Here is a 16,492-nt window from a genome sequence, read left to right as displayed (position 1 = left end):
GGAAAAGCACAATTAAATCACTGATGCCAGAGCACATAACATATGGAGGAACAAACAAGAGTTTGGAAAGAAGCCACGACAAACCACAAGGTGAAAATTGATCTACTCAAGACTGGTGTGGCAGTTTTTGGAATTGGCATGAAAACTAATAGTTGACCCAAGGGGATATCAAAACACGAGTCAAATATGATCCATGTGAACACAATGACAAGGTGGAAATTGGCTTCAAAAATAACCAAGTCAATTTCACTGCAGATCCATTTGAGATAAATTTATTATCCGCAATAAAGATGACAAGAGCACCATGACAAAATTAACAAGGCAGTTTTCTGAAGTTTTTGTTGAAAACCTAAAAGTGGTAGCTGGAATTTCCATTTTGCAGAACTCATCAGCTCTTTGGTGCATATGGACGATTACTAAAATTCACCCACTCCCATGAGCGTTTTAGTGCTTTAGCTCAGTAATGAAGACAAGAGAGCACGGGGCTTACATCTAATAATACAATTTTAAAGTACTGCCCATGCCTAGCACATGATCAATTTAATGGTTACAAATATTCCTGCAATTCCACTCAGACTCAAATTCGAAAAAATGAAATGTAATCAGGTCCAACTTTTTTTGAACTAAAATTGGAACTTTCTTAAAAGCAATTCCTTGGAGCATTCTTTTTCAATAACTTCACACTCAATGAGAAGATGGATGATTGTGCCAGTCTGATAAATTACCAACAATGTATGTATAGAATACAATTGAGCATAAATAATACACAAATTATATGGATAAGGACCAGCTGTTTGAACAGAAATAGCAAATGGTATAAAATAGCTGAACATTCAAATGAGAAACATCTGGGCAAAGGCAATGCTGAGTGTACACAAATGTGTCCAGTTATTACTCATGGTTAGTTCCATTTTAATTTTAAAATTGTAATGCATAGGTGCAAGTGCAGTGAATAATACAATTCAAGTAAAGTTCACGATGTCAAGCGCCACCATGCCACTTTCATCCTGTCCCACACTGCAGTAAGTGAATCCAGTGCAGGACGCACATCCAGAGCAGTAAACTGGTAAGTTGTCTTGTCAACCTCGCCTCCATCATAGTAGTCAATTACATATCGGACGTCTTTCCCGCAACGATTCACAATCCAATCATGCCGATCAAAGGGTAGTTCATACCTAGTGGGGTTTAAAATAAATCAACTGAATGTGAGTTATCTTACAGGACAATAAGCATCATCTCTGACCCCTCTTACCCTGGCCACAAACTCTTTGAATCACTTCCCTCTGGAAGGCGACTCCTGACTGTCACAGGCCACAGCCAGACATAAAAACAGCTTTTTTCCCCACGGGTTGTAGCTCTTCTCAATAACCAAAATTCTGTAGCATCCCTTTGCTCTGGTATTTTATTTAATTCACATGATTAATCAATAATGTTTTATTATTAATGTTTAATGTTTTGTGTGTCATTCCTAACTGTCACTGTATGTCATGTTGTCACTTTGTTATTTCGTCATTTTTCTTTTTTTTTTAGTATGTCCAAATGTTTGTTTTAGTGTCTCTTGATATGGTGGGGGAGAAAAGGGGGAAACCATTTTTCAGTCACTTCCTCGACGGAGAGGCGACTTTTTCCATGTCGCTTCTCGCCTCCCCTATCGCAGCCTAACAGCTTGGATTGGAGCAGCCTTTCCCGGAGTCGGGCCCAGAGCTTCAGCAGCGGGTGCAGCGTGGACTTTTCCATCGCGGAGCGGGGGCAAACCCTTGTCAGGGGTCTCCAGAAAGGAGTGCTCCGATCGCTGGTCTGGTGACTTTGGCATCATGGTGCTGTGATCTGCGGAGCTTCTAGCCTCGGGCGTGGCCATCCGGCTTGCCATCCGGACTTGCCATCCAGAGCCTGGGATCCCTTGCTGGGGATTGGTGGAGAAGAGCTCCGACCACCGGCCTATAACATCCTGAAGCCGCGGTAAGAAAGTGGCCGATTTGGGTACTCCACGCCGCGGAGTGTGTTCAATTGTCCCGACGTCGGAGTTTCGATCATCCGACGAGAAGTCCTGTACATCCGGCCGTCCATAGCGGCGACTACAGAAGGTTTATGGCCCCGACTACAGTTGAACAAAGCAGGACTGACTAAACTTTGTTGCCTTCCACCACAGTGAGGGATGCTGTGGTGGATGTTTATGTTGAATTCTATTATGTATTGTGTGTTTGTTTTTTCAACTCTATCGCTACATGGCAAATTCATTTCACTGTACCTTAACTGGTGGTGCATGTGACGAATAAATTTGACTTTGACTTGGCAGGAGGAGCACCAAAGCAAATTCCTTGTATGTAATACATGGCCAATAAACGTACTCATTTATTCATTCATGCTTCGTACAGATATTATGGGCGGAAGGGCCTGTTCCCATGCTGTACCTTTCCATGTTCTAAGTATAACATTGACATCTTTATCATGTAGCATATTTACCTGCAATTAATGGAAGTGACATCATGGAGGACATTAAATACATGGAATTTAAAAAATATATTAATTTCACAAGCATTTTAGTCAGTGTCTCCGTGTATTTTTTCTTTAAAATTCTGACTGCTAGTGTCGAGGTTCCAGAACACTGGAAAGATAGCTAACGTTGTTCCCATATTCAAGAAGGTTCATAGCCTTTCCTTAAATGATAAAGTATTGCTCCAAGCAAAATGAACAATTCAATAGCTACAATATTCCGGATATTCCACACAGCCTCACACTCATAAAATGAAATATAATCAGGTCTATGTTTTGAAACTAAAATTGGAACATTCTTAAAAGCAATTCCTTGGAGCAAGCGAAGAAACTACAGCTGGTGAGCCTGACATTTCAAGTAGGGAAATTATTGAAAAACATTCTTACGGATAGGATTTACGATTACTTGGAAAGACAGGGGATGGCGTTGTACACGAGAAATCCTGCCTCACAAATCTAATTAAGATTTTCAAGGTGAATTGATGAAATGGAAGAAGGTGATAGACTTGGTCATATAGGCTTTTAAGCAGACTTGCACGGTAGGGAGGTACAAGAAATTAGAGTACACTAGACCAAGTGCAGACCCGTTGGGTCTGTGCCAACGCACCCGTTCCCTACCCGTAGCCCCCACGGGAGGCATGGTCCTCCAACTCAAGCCAATCCCGAATGTAAGATTCCAGCACTTCCCTTGCCTACCTCAGCAGTGATCTTTAAAAAAAAAATTCCAATTGCACTTCCCTGCTTGTTGCAATAGCAATTTGCCCTCCCCCTGCTTGTCTATCCATTGTGATGTAATCGGTTGAAGCTGCCTTTGTGACGTCATCAGTTGAAGCTGGTCAGTTAGAAAGTGAAGGTATTTTGATTTTTTTAAAACTATAATCAGTAATGTCGAGAAATAAAGCATAAAATGTTCAGTGAAAGTGATCTCTGCCTAGAGGGGAAAATGTGAAACAGAATATGTAAAAATCTTGTGAAAGTTGGCTTGGTGATAGGAGGCAGAAGGCTGTGGCGCAGTGGTTTCTTTGACCATTAAGCCTATAACCGGTGGAACAAGAATCAATGCCACGAGAATTTGCTGATGGCACGAAGATTGGCAGAGCTGTTGATGGTGTGGATCGGTGCTCAAGGGATCGAGCCAAGGAAGCTTTGGGTTGGCTGAGAGGAAGAGGTTTATAAAATTATGAGGGAAGCAGACAGGGGGATCTTGGATAAACAGGAGGTACACAAAAATGCTGGAGAAACTCAGCGGGTGCAGCAGCATCTATGGAGCGAATGAAATAGGTGATGTTTCGGGCCGAAACCCTTCTCTTCAGACTGAACAGGGTAAACAGGAAATTTGGATGGAGCCGTGGCAAATAATATTTAACCCAGATATGTGATATATTGTATTGTGTGTCATCTAATGCTGTCCAGGCAAGGAGACACCCAAGACCCATTGATGGCCGCAAGACCACAGTTCATTGAAAATGGCGAGAGTAGTGAAGACAGCATTTGGTTTGTTTACCTTCATCAGAGGTATTCAGTCTTAGGAATTAGGACTTCATATGACTAACTGGGGAGAGAATTCAGAAATCGGAGGTGCAAAGGGACTTGGGGATGCTGGTGCAGGTTTCCCCAAAAATTTAATTTCTAACTCGAATCGGTAGTAAAGAAGGCAGACGTAATAATAGGATTTATTTTGAGAGGACTTAAATACAAAAACAGGGATGTAATGCTGAGGCTTTACAAAGCACGGGTCAGACTGCATTTGGAGTATTGAGAGCAATTTTGAACCCCATATCCGAGGAAGAGTGTGCTGGCCCTAGAGAGGATGCAGGTGCACAGTAAAGAGCATTCTGACTGGTTGCATCGTGGCCTGGTTCGGCAACTTGAATGTCCAGGAGCGGAAAAGACTGCAAAAAGTTGTGACCACTGCCCAGTCCATCACCGGCTCTCACCTCCCCTCCATTGAAGGGAGTTACCGCAGTCGCTGCCTCAAAAAGGCATCCAACTTCATCAAAGACCCACACCATCCTGGCCACCTACACTCATTTCACCAATGTCATCGGAAAGAAGGTACAGGAGCCTGAAAATTGTAACGTGCAGGTTCAGAAACAGCTTCTTCCCTACAGCCACCAGGCTTTTAAACACGACAACATATAAGCTCTGACCTACAACAAACTATTATTATTATCATTGCACTATAGTTGTTTATTTATTATGTGTGCATGTTTGTATATATACACACACACTGAACTTTTTTTCTCCCATTATGTACTATGTTTACATATTCTGTTGTGCTGCAGCAAGAAATAATTTTATTGTCCTATCTGGGACATATGACAATAAAACACTCTTGACTCTTGACTTGATCCAGAGAAGGTTTATAAGAATGATTCCACAAATGAGTGGGTTAACATATGATGAGCATTTGATGGCACTGGCCCTGTACTTGCTGGAGTTTAGAAGGAGGAGGCAGTATCTCATTGAAACTTATCGAATAGTGCAAGGCTTGAATTGAATGGATGTGGATAGGGTGTTTCCACTAGTGGCAGAGTTTAGGACCAAAGGTCATAGTGTCAGAATTAAAGGACGTTCCTTTAGGAACAAGATGAGGAATTTCTTTTGTCAGCTGTGCAAGACATTGGTTAGGACACAATTGAAAAATTGTGTGCAGTTTTGGTTAACACACTATAGAAATAATGTGGTAGAAAAGAGTGCAAAATGTTGCTTGGACTGGAGGGTTTGAGTTATAAGGAGTGATAGGATAGTTTAGGGCTCTTTTCCTTGGAGGAAAGGAGGCTATGGGGTATAGGTTTAGAAAATTATATAAAGGGAAGCAGACAGGGTAGGTAATCACAATGCCTTTCCAAGGATAAGGTAGTCTTAAACTAGAGTTCATAGGTTTAAGATCGGTCAAGTTGAATTTGGTTTAATGTCATGTGTACTGAGGTAGTGAAAAACTTTTGTTGCGTGCAAACCAGTCAGCAAAATGACAATACATGATTACAATAGAGCCATCTGCAGTGTACAGATACATGATAAAGGGAATTACGTTCAGTACAAGATAAAGTCCAGTAAATTCCAATCAAAGATAATCTGAGGTAGATAGTAGCTCTGAACAGTTCTCTAGTTGTTGGTAGGATGGCTCAGTTGCCTGATAACAAGAACTATTTAGATGAGATAGGAACTGTTTAGAAATCTGATGGTCAAGTTCTTCCCACTTACTGGGTATATGGCGTAAGATACCAGATGGTGCTAAAGGCAGCATATAAAAACTAATTTGGAGCAAGTGCATGAGTTGGAAAGGAAAAAGGTTAATATGCGCCAAATGCAGGAAATGGGATTAGCGTACAAAGGCCTTTCAGTTGGCATGGAGTCGCTAAACTCTGTAATCCTTACCCTACCAACTGCCTACTTAAACTCACTGCTTAAAATGCACGTTCTTTGACCAACTGTTTGGGTGCTTGCCTGATATCTCACAAGACTGAAGACAATTTCTTGTTTGGCAACATCCTATGAAGGATGTAACGTTTGTAACGTTTCCACTGTGGAAACAAATAGTTTATCATAATTATGCTCACTTAAAAAAAGAAAGTAATTGTCAGTGTGTGCTTTCCACAACAACTACATTCTTAGCATCCAGAAGAACGTCTTTTTGCATTCAGCAATACCTGCCCTGAAATCACCAATTTCTCAAAAACATCAAAAAGTACTCATTCATTCAAGCGAGACAAATAAATTGATGCATTATCTAATCATTAAATATTAATTTCAAAACAGTTTGAAACTTACCCCATTAAAGAACGAATTCGAGCTCGTGGTGAATACTCGTTTGCTTTCCCCCCAAAGCGAACTAGTGTAGGCCCACAGGGACATTCTCTATAATACCAAACAAAAATATTAATGCTTTTAAATTTGCATAACTGACATTAATATCCAACAACATTACCTACATTGATGTAACAAGTGGCTGTGCATTCATGCTTTGTGAATGAGGTTCATTAACATATATTCCTGTCACTAATCTTGCAAAGAGGCGTCCACATCTCAAACGTACTAATACCAGAGCTCCTTTTTATTGCTGCCTGGAGAGTCCTAAAATAGGGGACATCATATGGTTGGAAAATGAGCCAAGCCTTTCAGGTATATAATTAGGAAAAGTGCTTCTCCAGAAAATGACAACCAAAGCTGCTTCAAATGTTAATTTTAACTTTAGAAACTGACATCATTATGTTAACCAGAAGAAATAAATAGGATTTTGCAGAAAAAGCATGTATATGGAATTATATCGCAGATCAAACATGAATAGCAGAATATCAATAATCTAAACCTTCTCTTTACAGTCTATTCTGTGAATCAATTGTTTTCTCTACTCTCATAAAATCACTAAACGGTCAGATATTCTGACTACAGCAGCTATGAACATAAAGGGAAACTTGTAAAAACATTATGGAATCCGTTCTACTGGACTCTTACTGAATTACATCCAGAATATTACGCCGCCCAATCTTTCATAATTATTATTCTATGTGGGCTACTTTAAACAGTTTACAGTAGCACAGCTGACTAAATATATAACTGTGCATTGCAAGAGTACAAGGTATTATTGTGTGGAAGTATGTTCACAAGACAGAATGGCCTGATAATCGTATTCAGTGGCTGCAAGGACTTTTAAAGTTCACTTGCTTATTCAAGAAAAGAGACAAAAGAATAGCAAGAACGTGATTTCAGCACAGGAGATAACATACCCTAGTGGGTAATTCACCTTTACAGGCACTACTGTCCCGATAGTATTAGGAAGCTGGTGACCACAATAAAATTTACATCATTTCTTTCTAACCTTCCCACATTGTTGCATCAAAGCTGTGAAAAACAAAAAGCTTACTACAGGTAGTAAATAACATGCATTCAAAACCAAAATGCCATTAATCACTGAGAACATCAAAGGAAATTTAATCTACCAAGAATTTAATTTTGCAAAGAATTCAATAAACTGAATTTGACACTAAAGATAAACTTCATTCATGAAGTAAAATAACACAAGTTACGGCAAAGATCACTGCACCGTTCAATTGCTGCATCTACTTTCAGCAGTTGTACTAACTTGGCATGGAGTGCTTCCCACTTGAGTATTTCATTCCAGGCTTGTTCATTGTTCTGATTATGGATCTTGATGATATTTGTCATATCATGAGGTGCTAAGTCATCTTTATGCCAACGCCATCTGTAAAACAACCGTGGAACAAAATACTATTTTGAAATATAGCAATGTTGGTTCAAAACCATGGCTCAAAAAGGTAGTCAGTCATACAGCAAGAACTAGGCCACTTGGCCAAATACATCCATGCCAACCATAACATTTCAATCTCTATCAATACTATTTACTACCACTTGGTCTGAGGTTTCTATGCCTTGGCATTTCATGTGCTCATTCTTAAACGTTGCAAAAGTCTGTCTCAACTACTGGTTTGGGAGAGTGTTCCAGATTTCAACCAACCCGTGATAAAGTCCCTCCTCAGATCCCCTCTAAACCTCAGTCTTTATCCTGAACCCACACCCTGCTGTATTAGATATCTCTTCTACAGTGAAAAGATCTTACTATGTATGGCCCTCCATTTTTCACCGAAAAACCAGTACATCTTTGGAGTGTGGGAGTAAGCCGGAGCACCCTGTGAAAACCCACGCGATCATGGGGAGAGCGTATAAACTCCTTACAGACAGCACCCTTAGTCAGGACCGAACCCTGGTTCTATGGCATTGTGAGGGAGCAACTCTACCGCTGCGCCACCGTGCTGCCCAAAGGGATTTTGTATACCAGTTTTGTAGACTAAAGTAATTCTCATTAGGCTACAGCAGTAACAATTTTTGGACAGACAACCCCTGTTTTCATCCTCTTTTAAACACCTTTCTTATAGAGCTCCATGGAAAAATGAAGGCATTTAAAAAAAATCTGTGATACAAGCTAGAAAACATCTATATACCCTTTCTTAAGCATGGCATTCCAAAACATCTGTTCAGAAGGATATACCCAATGCTTCTCCGAGTTAGATCGAGGAATGGAAGATTCTTCTCTGGATACAGAAAGGGGGAATGGTTGATCTGGTGCTGGCTGCTGGTTAGGTGGTGGCATCTACAAAACATAAGTAACAAGGTGATAATATTAACTGAAAAATGTCCAAGTGCATAATATCAAACACAAGATTAATACAGCTGCAAAAAATAAAATCGGATTTGACGTCATCTTCGAAAGAAAAAACTTTAAAAACCTAAAATCTCTATTTATATCATTGCTTCAATGGTATTTCAGTTGTAGTTTAATTTTCTTCATTACATCGGGACCTAACGTTTCTATAATTTGTTGTAAGTTTATAACTAATTTTACAATTTATTTGTCATGAAATTTATTCAAATTCATACTGTGGCATAAAAAAAAAATTAATTTCATGAACGTCACTATGCAATACCCCTAGGGCGTGCTTACTGACTGCAACTAACTGGGGATCAAGTTTCAATTGTGCAGCCAAACAGTTTTCATTAATAAATAGATTAAAACTAAACCAGAGGGGAACAACTTTTATAGTCTACCTAATGTATTTGTTGAATCCTTTATAACCAAGGGTTTTGAAACCAATGGTTAACTATGGTAACAGCAAAATAAAGTGAAGAAACTGGAAAAACATGAACATTATTAATTTGTGGCGGTGCCTGGTGGTTAGCCACTCGTGGTGTGAACCCTCGTTTCCGTGGGCTGGGTCGTGTGACTTAGTTTGGCGGGAAGAGCAGGTCATGGGTCTCCCCTGGGGTATATATATACTGCTGGTAACACCCTTGCCCCTTGTTATGGTTCTGAGAGCTGTTCTGTGTTAATCTATTAAATATCGCTAGTTTGACAACACGCGTCTCGCTATATTGGTGACCCTGACGGTCCAAAATAGTTATTTTGGATCTCAAATACGGACGCTGGCAACGCTCAACTGGCCATTGCCGCCGATCCGGCCCAACAAAACGCTGTCGTGCTTAAGCTGCCGATCTTCTGGACCTCGCAGCCCCAGGTATGGTTCCAGCAGGCCAAGGCCCAGTTCCACATCCACCGAATCACAGCCGACGGCACACGCTACTATTACATGGTTGCCACACTCGATCAGGAGATGGCGGTAGCTCGGTGCGTTACCTACGCGAGCAGTCAGCTGCCTCAAGGCGCTGCTTCTCCGTACCTTCGGGCTCAGCCGCCTGGATCGAGTGGCGCGGCTCATCCACATGGGCGGGCTTGGCGACTGCAAGCCATCGGTCCTCATGAGCAAAATGCTTACGCTGACGGCCACCGGCCCTGCCTGCTCTTTGAATATGCCTTCCTGGGGCAATTGCCGGATGACATTCGCCTACTCCTCGCAGGTGAGAACTTCGACGATCCCCTGCAGCTAGCAGAACGTGCCGAGGAGCTGTGGCTGTCCACGAAGCAGGGCCGCGGTTCGCTCGATCGGGTGTCAACAGCCGAAAACACAGGGACCAGGGGCCTTGCCCACGGGGGGCACAGTTGAGTCTCCCGCTCCGGGGGAAGCCGGTAAAAGGAAGTGGTGCTACGAGTGTCCACCAACGATGGGGTTCCGCGGCCCGCCAATGCCACTCGCCCAGCTAATTTCCGCAAGTTGCCGAGGCCGGCCGCCAGTAAGCACTTCGGCGGTCGGCCAGATACACCACCTCTACACATGGGACCGGCACACAGGACGGCGATCCCTGGTGGACATGGGCGGAAGTCAGCATTTTGCCCCCATCAGGGGTGGACACTTGTTCTGGGCCCTCGTTAACTGCCGTGAATGGCAGCACCATACGAACCTACGGCGTCTGCACAATCCCGCTCATCTTTGGCTCTTGCCATTTCACCTGGCCATTCACTGTTGCCGACGTGTTCCAACCATTGCTGCCGCCGATTTCCTGCGGAATTAATGTGTCTTGCTATAAGTTGATTGATTAAAACAAAGCTGTTCCTTCTTACCATATTACTGGGATCAATTGTGTCTGCTTCTGGTCTGTCACCCGTTCTCATGGGGCACTCCACGTATTCATATGCCCTCTCCTGATGTGATGGAATTGGATGCGATGAATTCTCTGCTGAAGTGGCTGCTGCAGTTGCCTGATGCATTGGACAACCTGCTAGGATGCACAATGGAAAAAATATCAATTAAACAATGTAATTAAAGACATCAGTGGAATTTCATTGCTACAGCCCTGAAATCCTCCCCACCGCAATTTATTTTGCTCATGGAAAATTCTGGTTACAGACATTAAGCATTTGCAGTGATTAATGTTACCTCTTAGTCGGTTGTTACCTCACGACTAAGATGTGCAAAATACTCATTCACGTGGAAGATAAACAGTCATGTGCACAATACCCTTATTTTCTAACATGCTAAGTTGTCTTGCTCAATTGGCTGAACACATTATGAAGACCATGCACAAATTCCAAGAGGCATCTTAAACTTCTCAACTGTAAAATCTTCCATCTTTAAAATATTTTGAAAACAAAACACTGATTTAAAATGAGAAATTTACTGATCGGTTTCAAATAAAATCATAATATGAGACAATAAGTGCAGGAGTAGGCCATTCGGCTCTTCGAGCCAGCACCGCCATTCAATGTGTTCATGGCTGATCATCTCCAATCAGTACCCCGTTCCTGCCTTCTCGTCATATTCCCTGACTCCGCTATCTTAAGAGCTCTATCCAACAGAGAATTCCACATATTTCACAACCCTCTGTGTGAAAGTTTTTCCTCATCTCCGTTCTAAATGGCTTACCCTGAATTCTTCATTTTCCTCATCTTCGTTCTAATGGCTTACCCCTAATTCTTAAACTGTGGCTCCTGGTTCTGGACTCCCCCAACATCGGCAACATGTTTCCTGTGTCCAAACGCTTAATAATCTTATATGTTTCAATAAGATTCCCTCTCACCCTTCTAAACTCTAGAGTATACAAGCCCAGCCGCTCCATTCTCTCAGCATATGACAGTCCCGCCATCCCAGGAATTAACCTTGTAAACCTACGCTGCACTCCCTCAATAGCAAGAATGTCCGTCCTCAAATTAGGGGATCAAAACTGCACACAAAACTCCAGGTGTGGTCTCACTGGGGCTCTGTACAAATGCAGGAGGACCTCCCAATCATAATCATACTTTATCAGCCAAGTAAGTTTTGCAACATACAAGGAATTTGATTTGCCATACAGTCATGCCAATAAAAAGCAACAAGACACACAAAATACATTTTAACATAAACATCCACTCCTCCACATACCTCACTGTGATGGAAAGCAAAAAAAAGTTCAATCTCTTCTCTTCCCTCAAATTCAGACTCCAATCACATTAAAATATTTACCTTCGTTCTTGGCTTTATGCATCGGACATTCGGTCAAAGTGGTCTTTGCCTGTGGTGCAGTAGAGGCTGTTTGCACATCAATCGATGGTGTTGAAGTGGATGCTCCCATATTCTGAATCAAGACCTCAGTTAAGATCCAGATGTATAAACCTTCTATAAAAAAAGGTGAACAGTCAAACAATCGTATGATTAGCTGAATGTTATACTAAACTTACAATATGGCAAATAATTCAAGTATCACAATATCAGCATTTAATCAATACTGCAGATGGCTGAATTCCATAGGAGAGGCTGACTGCCCTTAACATCCAGGTGGCATTTGACAAAGTGTGGCATAACCAAGTTGTGCCTCAGTAAAGCCAAATCAATGGAGATCAAAGCATTTTTGTGGTTGGGGTCATACATCAGACAAACAAGGCTGGTGTTAAATCAGATCAGTCTGAAGAGGGGTCTCGACCCGAAATGTCACCAGAGATCTCTCCAGAGATGCTGCCTATCCCGCTGAGTTACTCCAGCATTTTGTGTCTAACTGGCTGGTGTTAAAGGTCAGCTATCTTCAAAATCACTGTTCCTCAGGACTGTACTGAGTCTCGAGTATCTTCTTCAGTCTGAAGAAGGTTCCAACCCGAAACAACACTCTCTCCTGATGTGATTTTTCCTCAGAGATGCTACTTCATCATGGGCAGCACGGTGACACAGCAGTAGAGCTGCTGCCGTACAACGCTTGTAGCACCAGAGACCCAGGATCGATCCCACCTACAGGTGCTGTCTGTACGGAGTTTGTACGTTCTCCTCGTGACCACGTGGGTTTTCTTCAAGATCTTCGGTTTCCTCCCACACTACAAAGATGTACAGGTTTGTAGGCTAATTGGCTTGGGGTTGTATATTTGGTATAAGTGTAAATTGCCCCTTGGGTGTGTAGTCTTTTGTTAATATGTGGTGTTCGCTGGTCGGTACGGACTCGATGGACTGAAGGGCCTGTTTCCATGCTGTATCTCTAAACTAAACCAAACCCGCTGAGTTAACCAGGCATTTTGTGTCCATCTTCATCAGTTACTTTAACTCTCTCACAAAGCCTGAAGTAGTAACTGCAGTGTTCAATTTGCAGCCCCTCAGCCAATAAAGCAGTGAATTCCTGCACACAGCATGACCCAGACAAACAAGAGCTGACAAGGAACATTTGTGCCACAAACGTTCCAGCCAGTAGTCGTCTATAAGAAATATACAGGGGGGGGGGGGGGGGAGGGGAGGGTAGGGAGATTTTTTTTTAAATTTAAAGATGGCCTAAAAACAGTGTGGAGTCCTGGCCCATCTCACTGACCACAATAAGCCGTGGTTTGGGAGGCAGCGGAGGGTAGGTGGGGAAGGGAGGCTTATCCCCAGGTATGTGTGGAAAATCAGAATAGGGGTGACCGTAATATTTTGTGATGCCTGAGATCGATCCTGGGCGACTTCCCACCATGGGGCCAATAAATAAGACAGCTGGCAGATGGAATACAGTGTAGAAAAGTGTGGAACCGCACATTTTGGTATTAGAAATAAAGGCTATTGGAGTATTTTCTAAATGGGGAGAGAATTCAGAAATCGGAGGTGCAAAGGGACTTGGGAGTGTTGGTGCAGGATTCCCGAAAAGTTAATCAGTAGTAAGGAAGGCAAACACACTGCTAGCATTTATTTCGAGATGACTAGAATACAAAAATAGGGATGTAATGCTGAGACTTTATAAAGCGGGAGGTACACAAAAATGCTGGATAAACTCAGTGGGTGCAGCAGCATCTATGGAGCAAAGGAAAAAGGCAACGTTTCGGGCCGAAACCCTTTCGGACCGCATTTGGAGTATTGAGAGCAATTTTGGACCCCACATCTGAGGAAAGATGTGCTGGCCCTGGAGAGGATCCAGAGGAGGTTTACAAGAATGACGCCAGGAATGAATAGGGTAACATATGATGACAGTACTGGGCCTGTACTCGATGGAGTTTAGAAGGACGAGGAGGGATCTCATTGATAGTGCAAAGCTTGGATCGAGTGGATGTGGAGAGGATGTTTCCACGAGTGGGAGGAGGCTCTAGGACGAGAGGTCATAGAATTAAAGGACGTTCTTTAGGAAGGAGATGAGGGGGAATATATTTGGTCAGTGGGTGGTGAAGGTGAATCTGTGGAATTCATTATCACAGGCAGCTGTGGAGGCAAAGTGAATGGATATATTTAAGGCAGAGATTTAGATAGATTCTTGATTAGTGCGGGTGTCAGCGGTTATGGGGAGAAGGCAGGAGAATGGGGTTAGGAGGGAGAGATAGATAGGGAGAGATAGTGGTGAATCTCTGGAACTCTCAGCCACAGAGGGTAGTTGAGGCCAGTTCGTTGGCTATATTTAAGAGGGGGTTAGATGTGGCCCTTGTGGCTAAAGGGATCACGGGGTATGGAGAGAAGGCAGGTACGGGATACTGAGTTGGATGATCAGCCATGATCATATTGAATGGCGGTGCAGGCTCGAAGGGCCGAATGGCCTACTCCTGCACCTAATTTCTATGTTTCTATGTTTCTAGATCAGCCATGATTGAATGGGGGAGTAGACTTGATGGGCCGAATGGCCTAATTCTGCTCCCGTCACTCGTGAATTTATGACCGGACTCCGCAGCTCCCGGGACCCCCTCGGCCTAAAGCCTCTGTCAGTGGCCCGGCCGCATCCACAGATCCACACCGGTCGGGCCCGGGCCCCGACTCCCTGCCCAATGCGGCCCCTCAGGGCCCGCTCGCCCCTCACCTCACCCCCCCGCTCGGCCCTCCAGCCCCAATCACCCCCGCTCGGCCCCACCTTCAGCCCTTAGCTCCCCGCTCCCTCTCACCTCCACTCACGCCGCCGCCGCCGCCTCGTCGTCCTCAAGGTGAAGCCGCGCGTCCGCCAGACTCGATCTTTGCTCCGCTGCGCCGATAGACCGCTTTCCGCGGACGTCACATCCTGCGATTGTTCCGGGTCACAAACACACTGTGCCGGGGTCACGCTGCGGCTCAGTCTCTGCAGAACCTGCACAGGCGACCCGCCGGCTCACTCACTCACTCACCTTCTTTAGTCTCGACCTGAAATATCACCCGTTCTCCTTCTCTCCAGAGATGCTGCCTGTCCCGCCGAGTCAGTCCGGCATCTTGTGTCTATCATTGGTTTACACCAGCATCTGCAGTTTGTTCCTACACATTGTTCTGATCACTGATTGTGGATGATCAGCCATGATCATATGAATGGCGGTGCTGGCTCGAAGGGCCGAATGGCCTACTTCTGCACCTATTGCCTCTGCAATTATATTCCAGGTCACTTCTCACTCCCCCTCCCTAATTGCTTTGCTTATCCTTGCACCACCAGCCCTGCTGGCAACCTCAATATAAACCTACTGACTCCCATGGCTATCTGGACTACACTTCTTCCCACCCTGCTTCCTGTAAGGACTCCATCCCCTACTCCCAATTCCTCCGTCTACGCCGCATCTGCTCCCAGGATGAGGTGTTCTACACCAGGGCATCTAAAATGTCCTCATTATTCAGGGAACGGGGGTTCCCCTCCTCCACCATAGATGAGGCTCGCACCAGGGGCTCTTCCATACCCCGCAACACTGCTCTCTCTCCCCATCCCCGTACTCGCAACAAGGGCAGAGTCCACCTAGTCCTCACCTTTCACCCCACCAGCCGTCACATACAACAAGTAATCCTCCGTCAGTTTCGCCACCTCCAACGTGACCCCACCACTCGCCACATCTTACCTTCTCCCCCCATGTCTGCCTTCCGCAAAGACCGCTCCCTCAGTAGCTCCCTTGTCAATTCTTCCCTTCCCTCCCATACCACTCCCTCCCCGGGCACTTTCCGTTGCAACCGCAAGAGATGCAACACCTGTCCCTTTACCTCCCCCCTCGACTCCATTCAAGGACCCAAGCAGTCGTTCCAGGTGCGACAGAGGTTCACCTGTATCTCCTCCAACCTCATCTATTGCATCCGCTGCTCTAGATGTCAGCTGATCTACATCGGTGAGACTAAGCGGAGGCTGGGCGATCGTTTCGCCGAACACCTCCGCTCGGTCCACAAGAACCTACTTGACCGTAGGCTCAGCACTTCAACTCCCCCTCCCATTCCCCGTCCGACCTCTCTGTCTTGGGTCTCCTCCATGGCCAGAGTGAGCAACACAGGGAATTGGAGGAACAGCACCTCATATTCCGCTTGGGGAGTTTGCATCCTGCGGGCATGAACATTGAATTCTCCCAATTTTGTTAGCCCTTGCTGTCTCCTCCCCTTCCTCAACCCTCGGGCTGTCTCCTCCCATCCCTCAGCCCTCGGGCTCCTCCTCCTCCTTTTTCCTTTCTTCTCCCCGCTACCCCCCCATCAGTCTGAAGAAGGGTTTCGGCCCGAAACGTTGCCTATTTCCTTCGCTCCATAGATGCTGCTGCATCCGCTGAGTTTCTCCAGCATTTTTGTGTACCTCAGTACTTATTGCGCCGCTTCTGCTCGCCCTTGAAAAAGTGGTGGCCGTGAGCCGCTTTATTGAGTTACCACGGCGCTCTTTGTAAATGCGTTCAGAAAACTACCAGCACTTTGCTCATTTTTAAACCCAAGATATGCTTTCTCTAGTGCCTACATCCAATGTCCTAGTTATTGCAACACCC

General features: G+C 44.3%; 1 protein-coding gene across 3 annotated transcripts; it reads right to left on the bottom strand.

The window, feature by feature from the left end:
• Positions 1 to 896: 896 nt before the first annotated feature.
• On the bottom strand, positions 897 to 14,840 carry LOC129700778 (holocytochrome c-type synthase). Of its 3 annotated transcripts, none has more exons than XM_055641474.1 (7): positions 14,693 to 14,840; positions 11,847 to 11,999; positions 10,469 to 10,623; positions 8,457 to 8,605; positions 7,580 to 7,699; positions 6,268 to 6,354; positions 897 to 1,175 (listed from the first exon to the last, which is right to left on the bottom strand). In XM_055641474.1, the coding sequence occupies exons 2-7, from the start codon at positions 11,953 to 11,955 to the stop codon at positions 974 to 976; spliced, it is 822 nt and encodes a 273-aa protein (XP_055497449.1). In that variant the 5' UTR covers positions 11,956 to 11,999; positions 14,693 to 14,840; the 3' UTR covers positions 897 to 973. The 3 variants fall into 3 exon arrangements, with proteins under 3 accessions (XP_055497449.1, XP_055497447.1, XP_055497448.1); XM_055641472.1 differs by having other exon boundaries at positions 10,469 to 10,626; positions 14,693 to 14,839; XM_055641473.1 differs by having other exon boundaries at positions 10,469 to 10,626; positions 11,847 to 11,996; positions 14,693 to 14,787.
• Between the last annotated feature and the right edge of the window lie 1,652 nt (positions 14,841 to 16,492).

The sequence above is a fragment of the Leucoraja erinacea genome, chromosome 10, assembly GCF_028641065.1.
Source record: "Leucoraja erinacea ecotype New England chromosome 10, Leri_hhj_1, whole genome shotgun sequence".
Classification (NCBI taxonomy): Eukaryota; Metazoa; Chordata; class Chondrichthyes; order Rajiformes; family Rajidae; genus Leucoraja; species Leucoraja erinaceus.
This window is presented reverse-complemented; position numbering and strand designations above follow the sequence as displayed.

Coding starts and splice junctions, on each gene's coding strand:
- LOC129700778 (XM_055641472.1), bottom strand. CDS start 11,955: ATGGGAGCATCCACTTCAACACCATCGATTGATGTGCAAACAGCCTCT. Junction 7,700..8,456: donor AATGCCATGCTTAAGAAAGG/GTATATAGATGT, acceptor GTTGTTTTACAG/ATGGCGTTGGCATAAAGATG. Junction 1,176..6,267: donor CGAATTCGTTCTTTAATGGG/GTAAGTTTCAAA, acceptor AAACCCCACTAG/GTATGAACTACCCTTTGATC.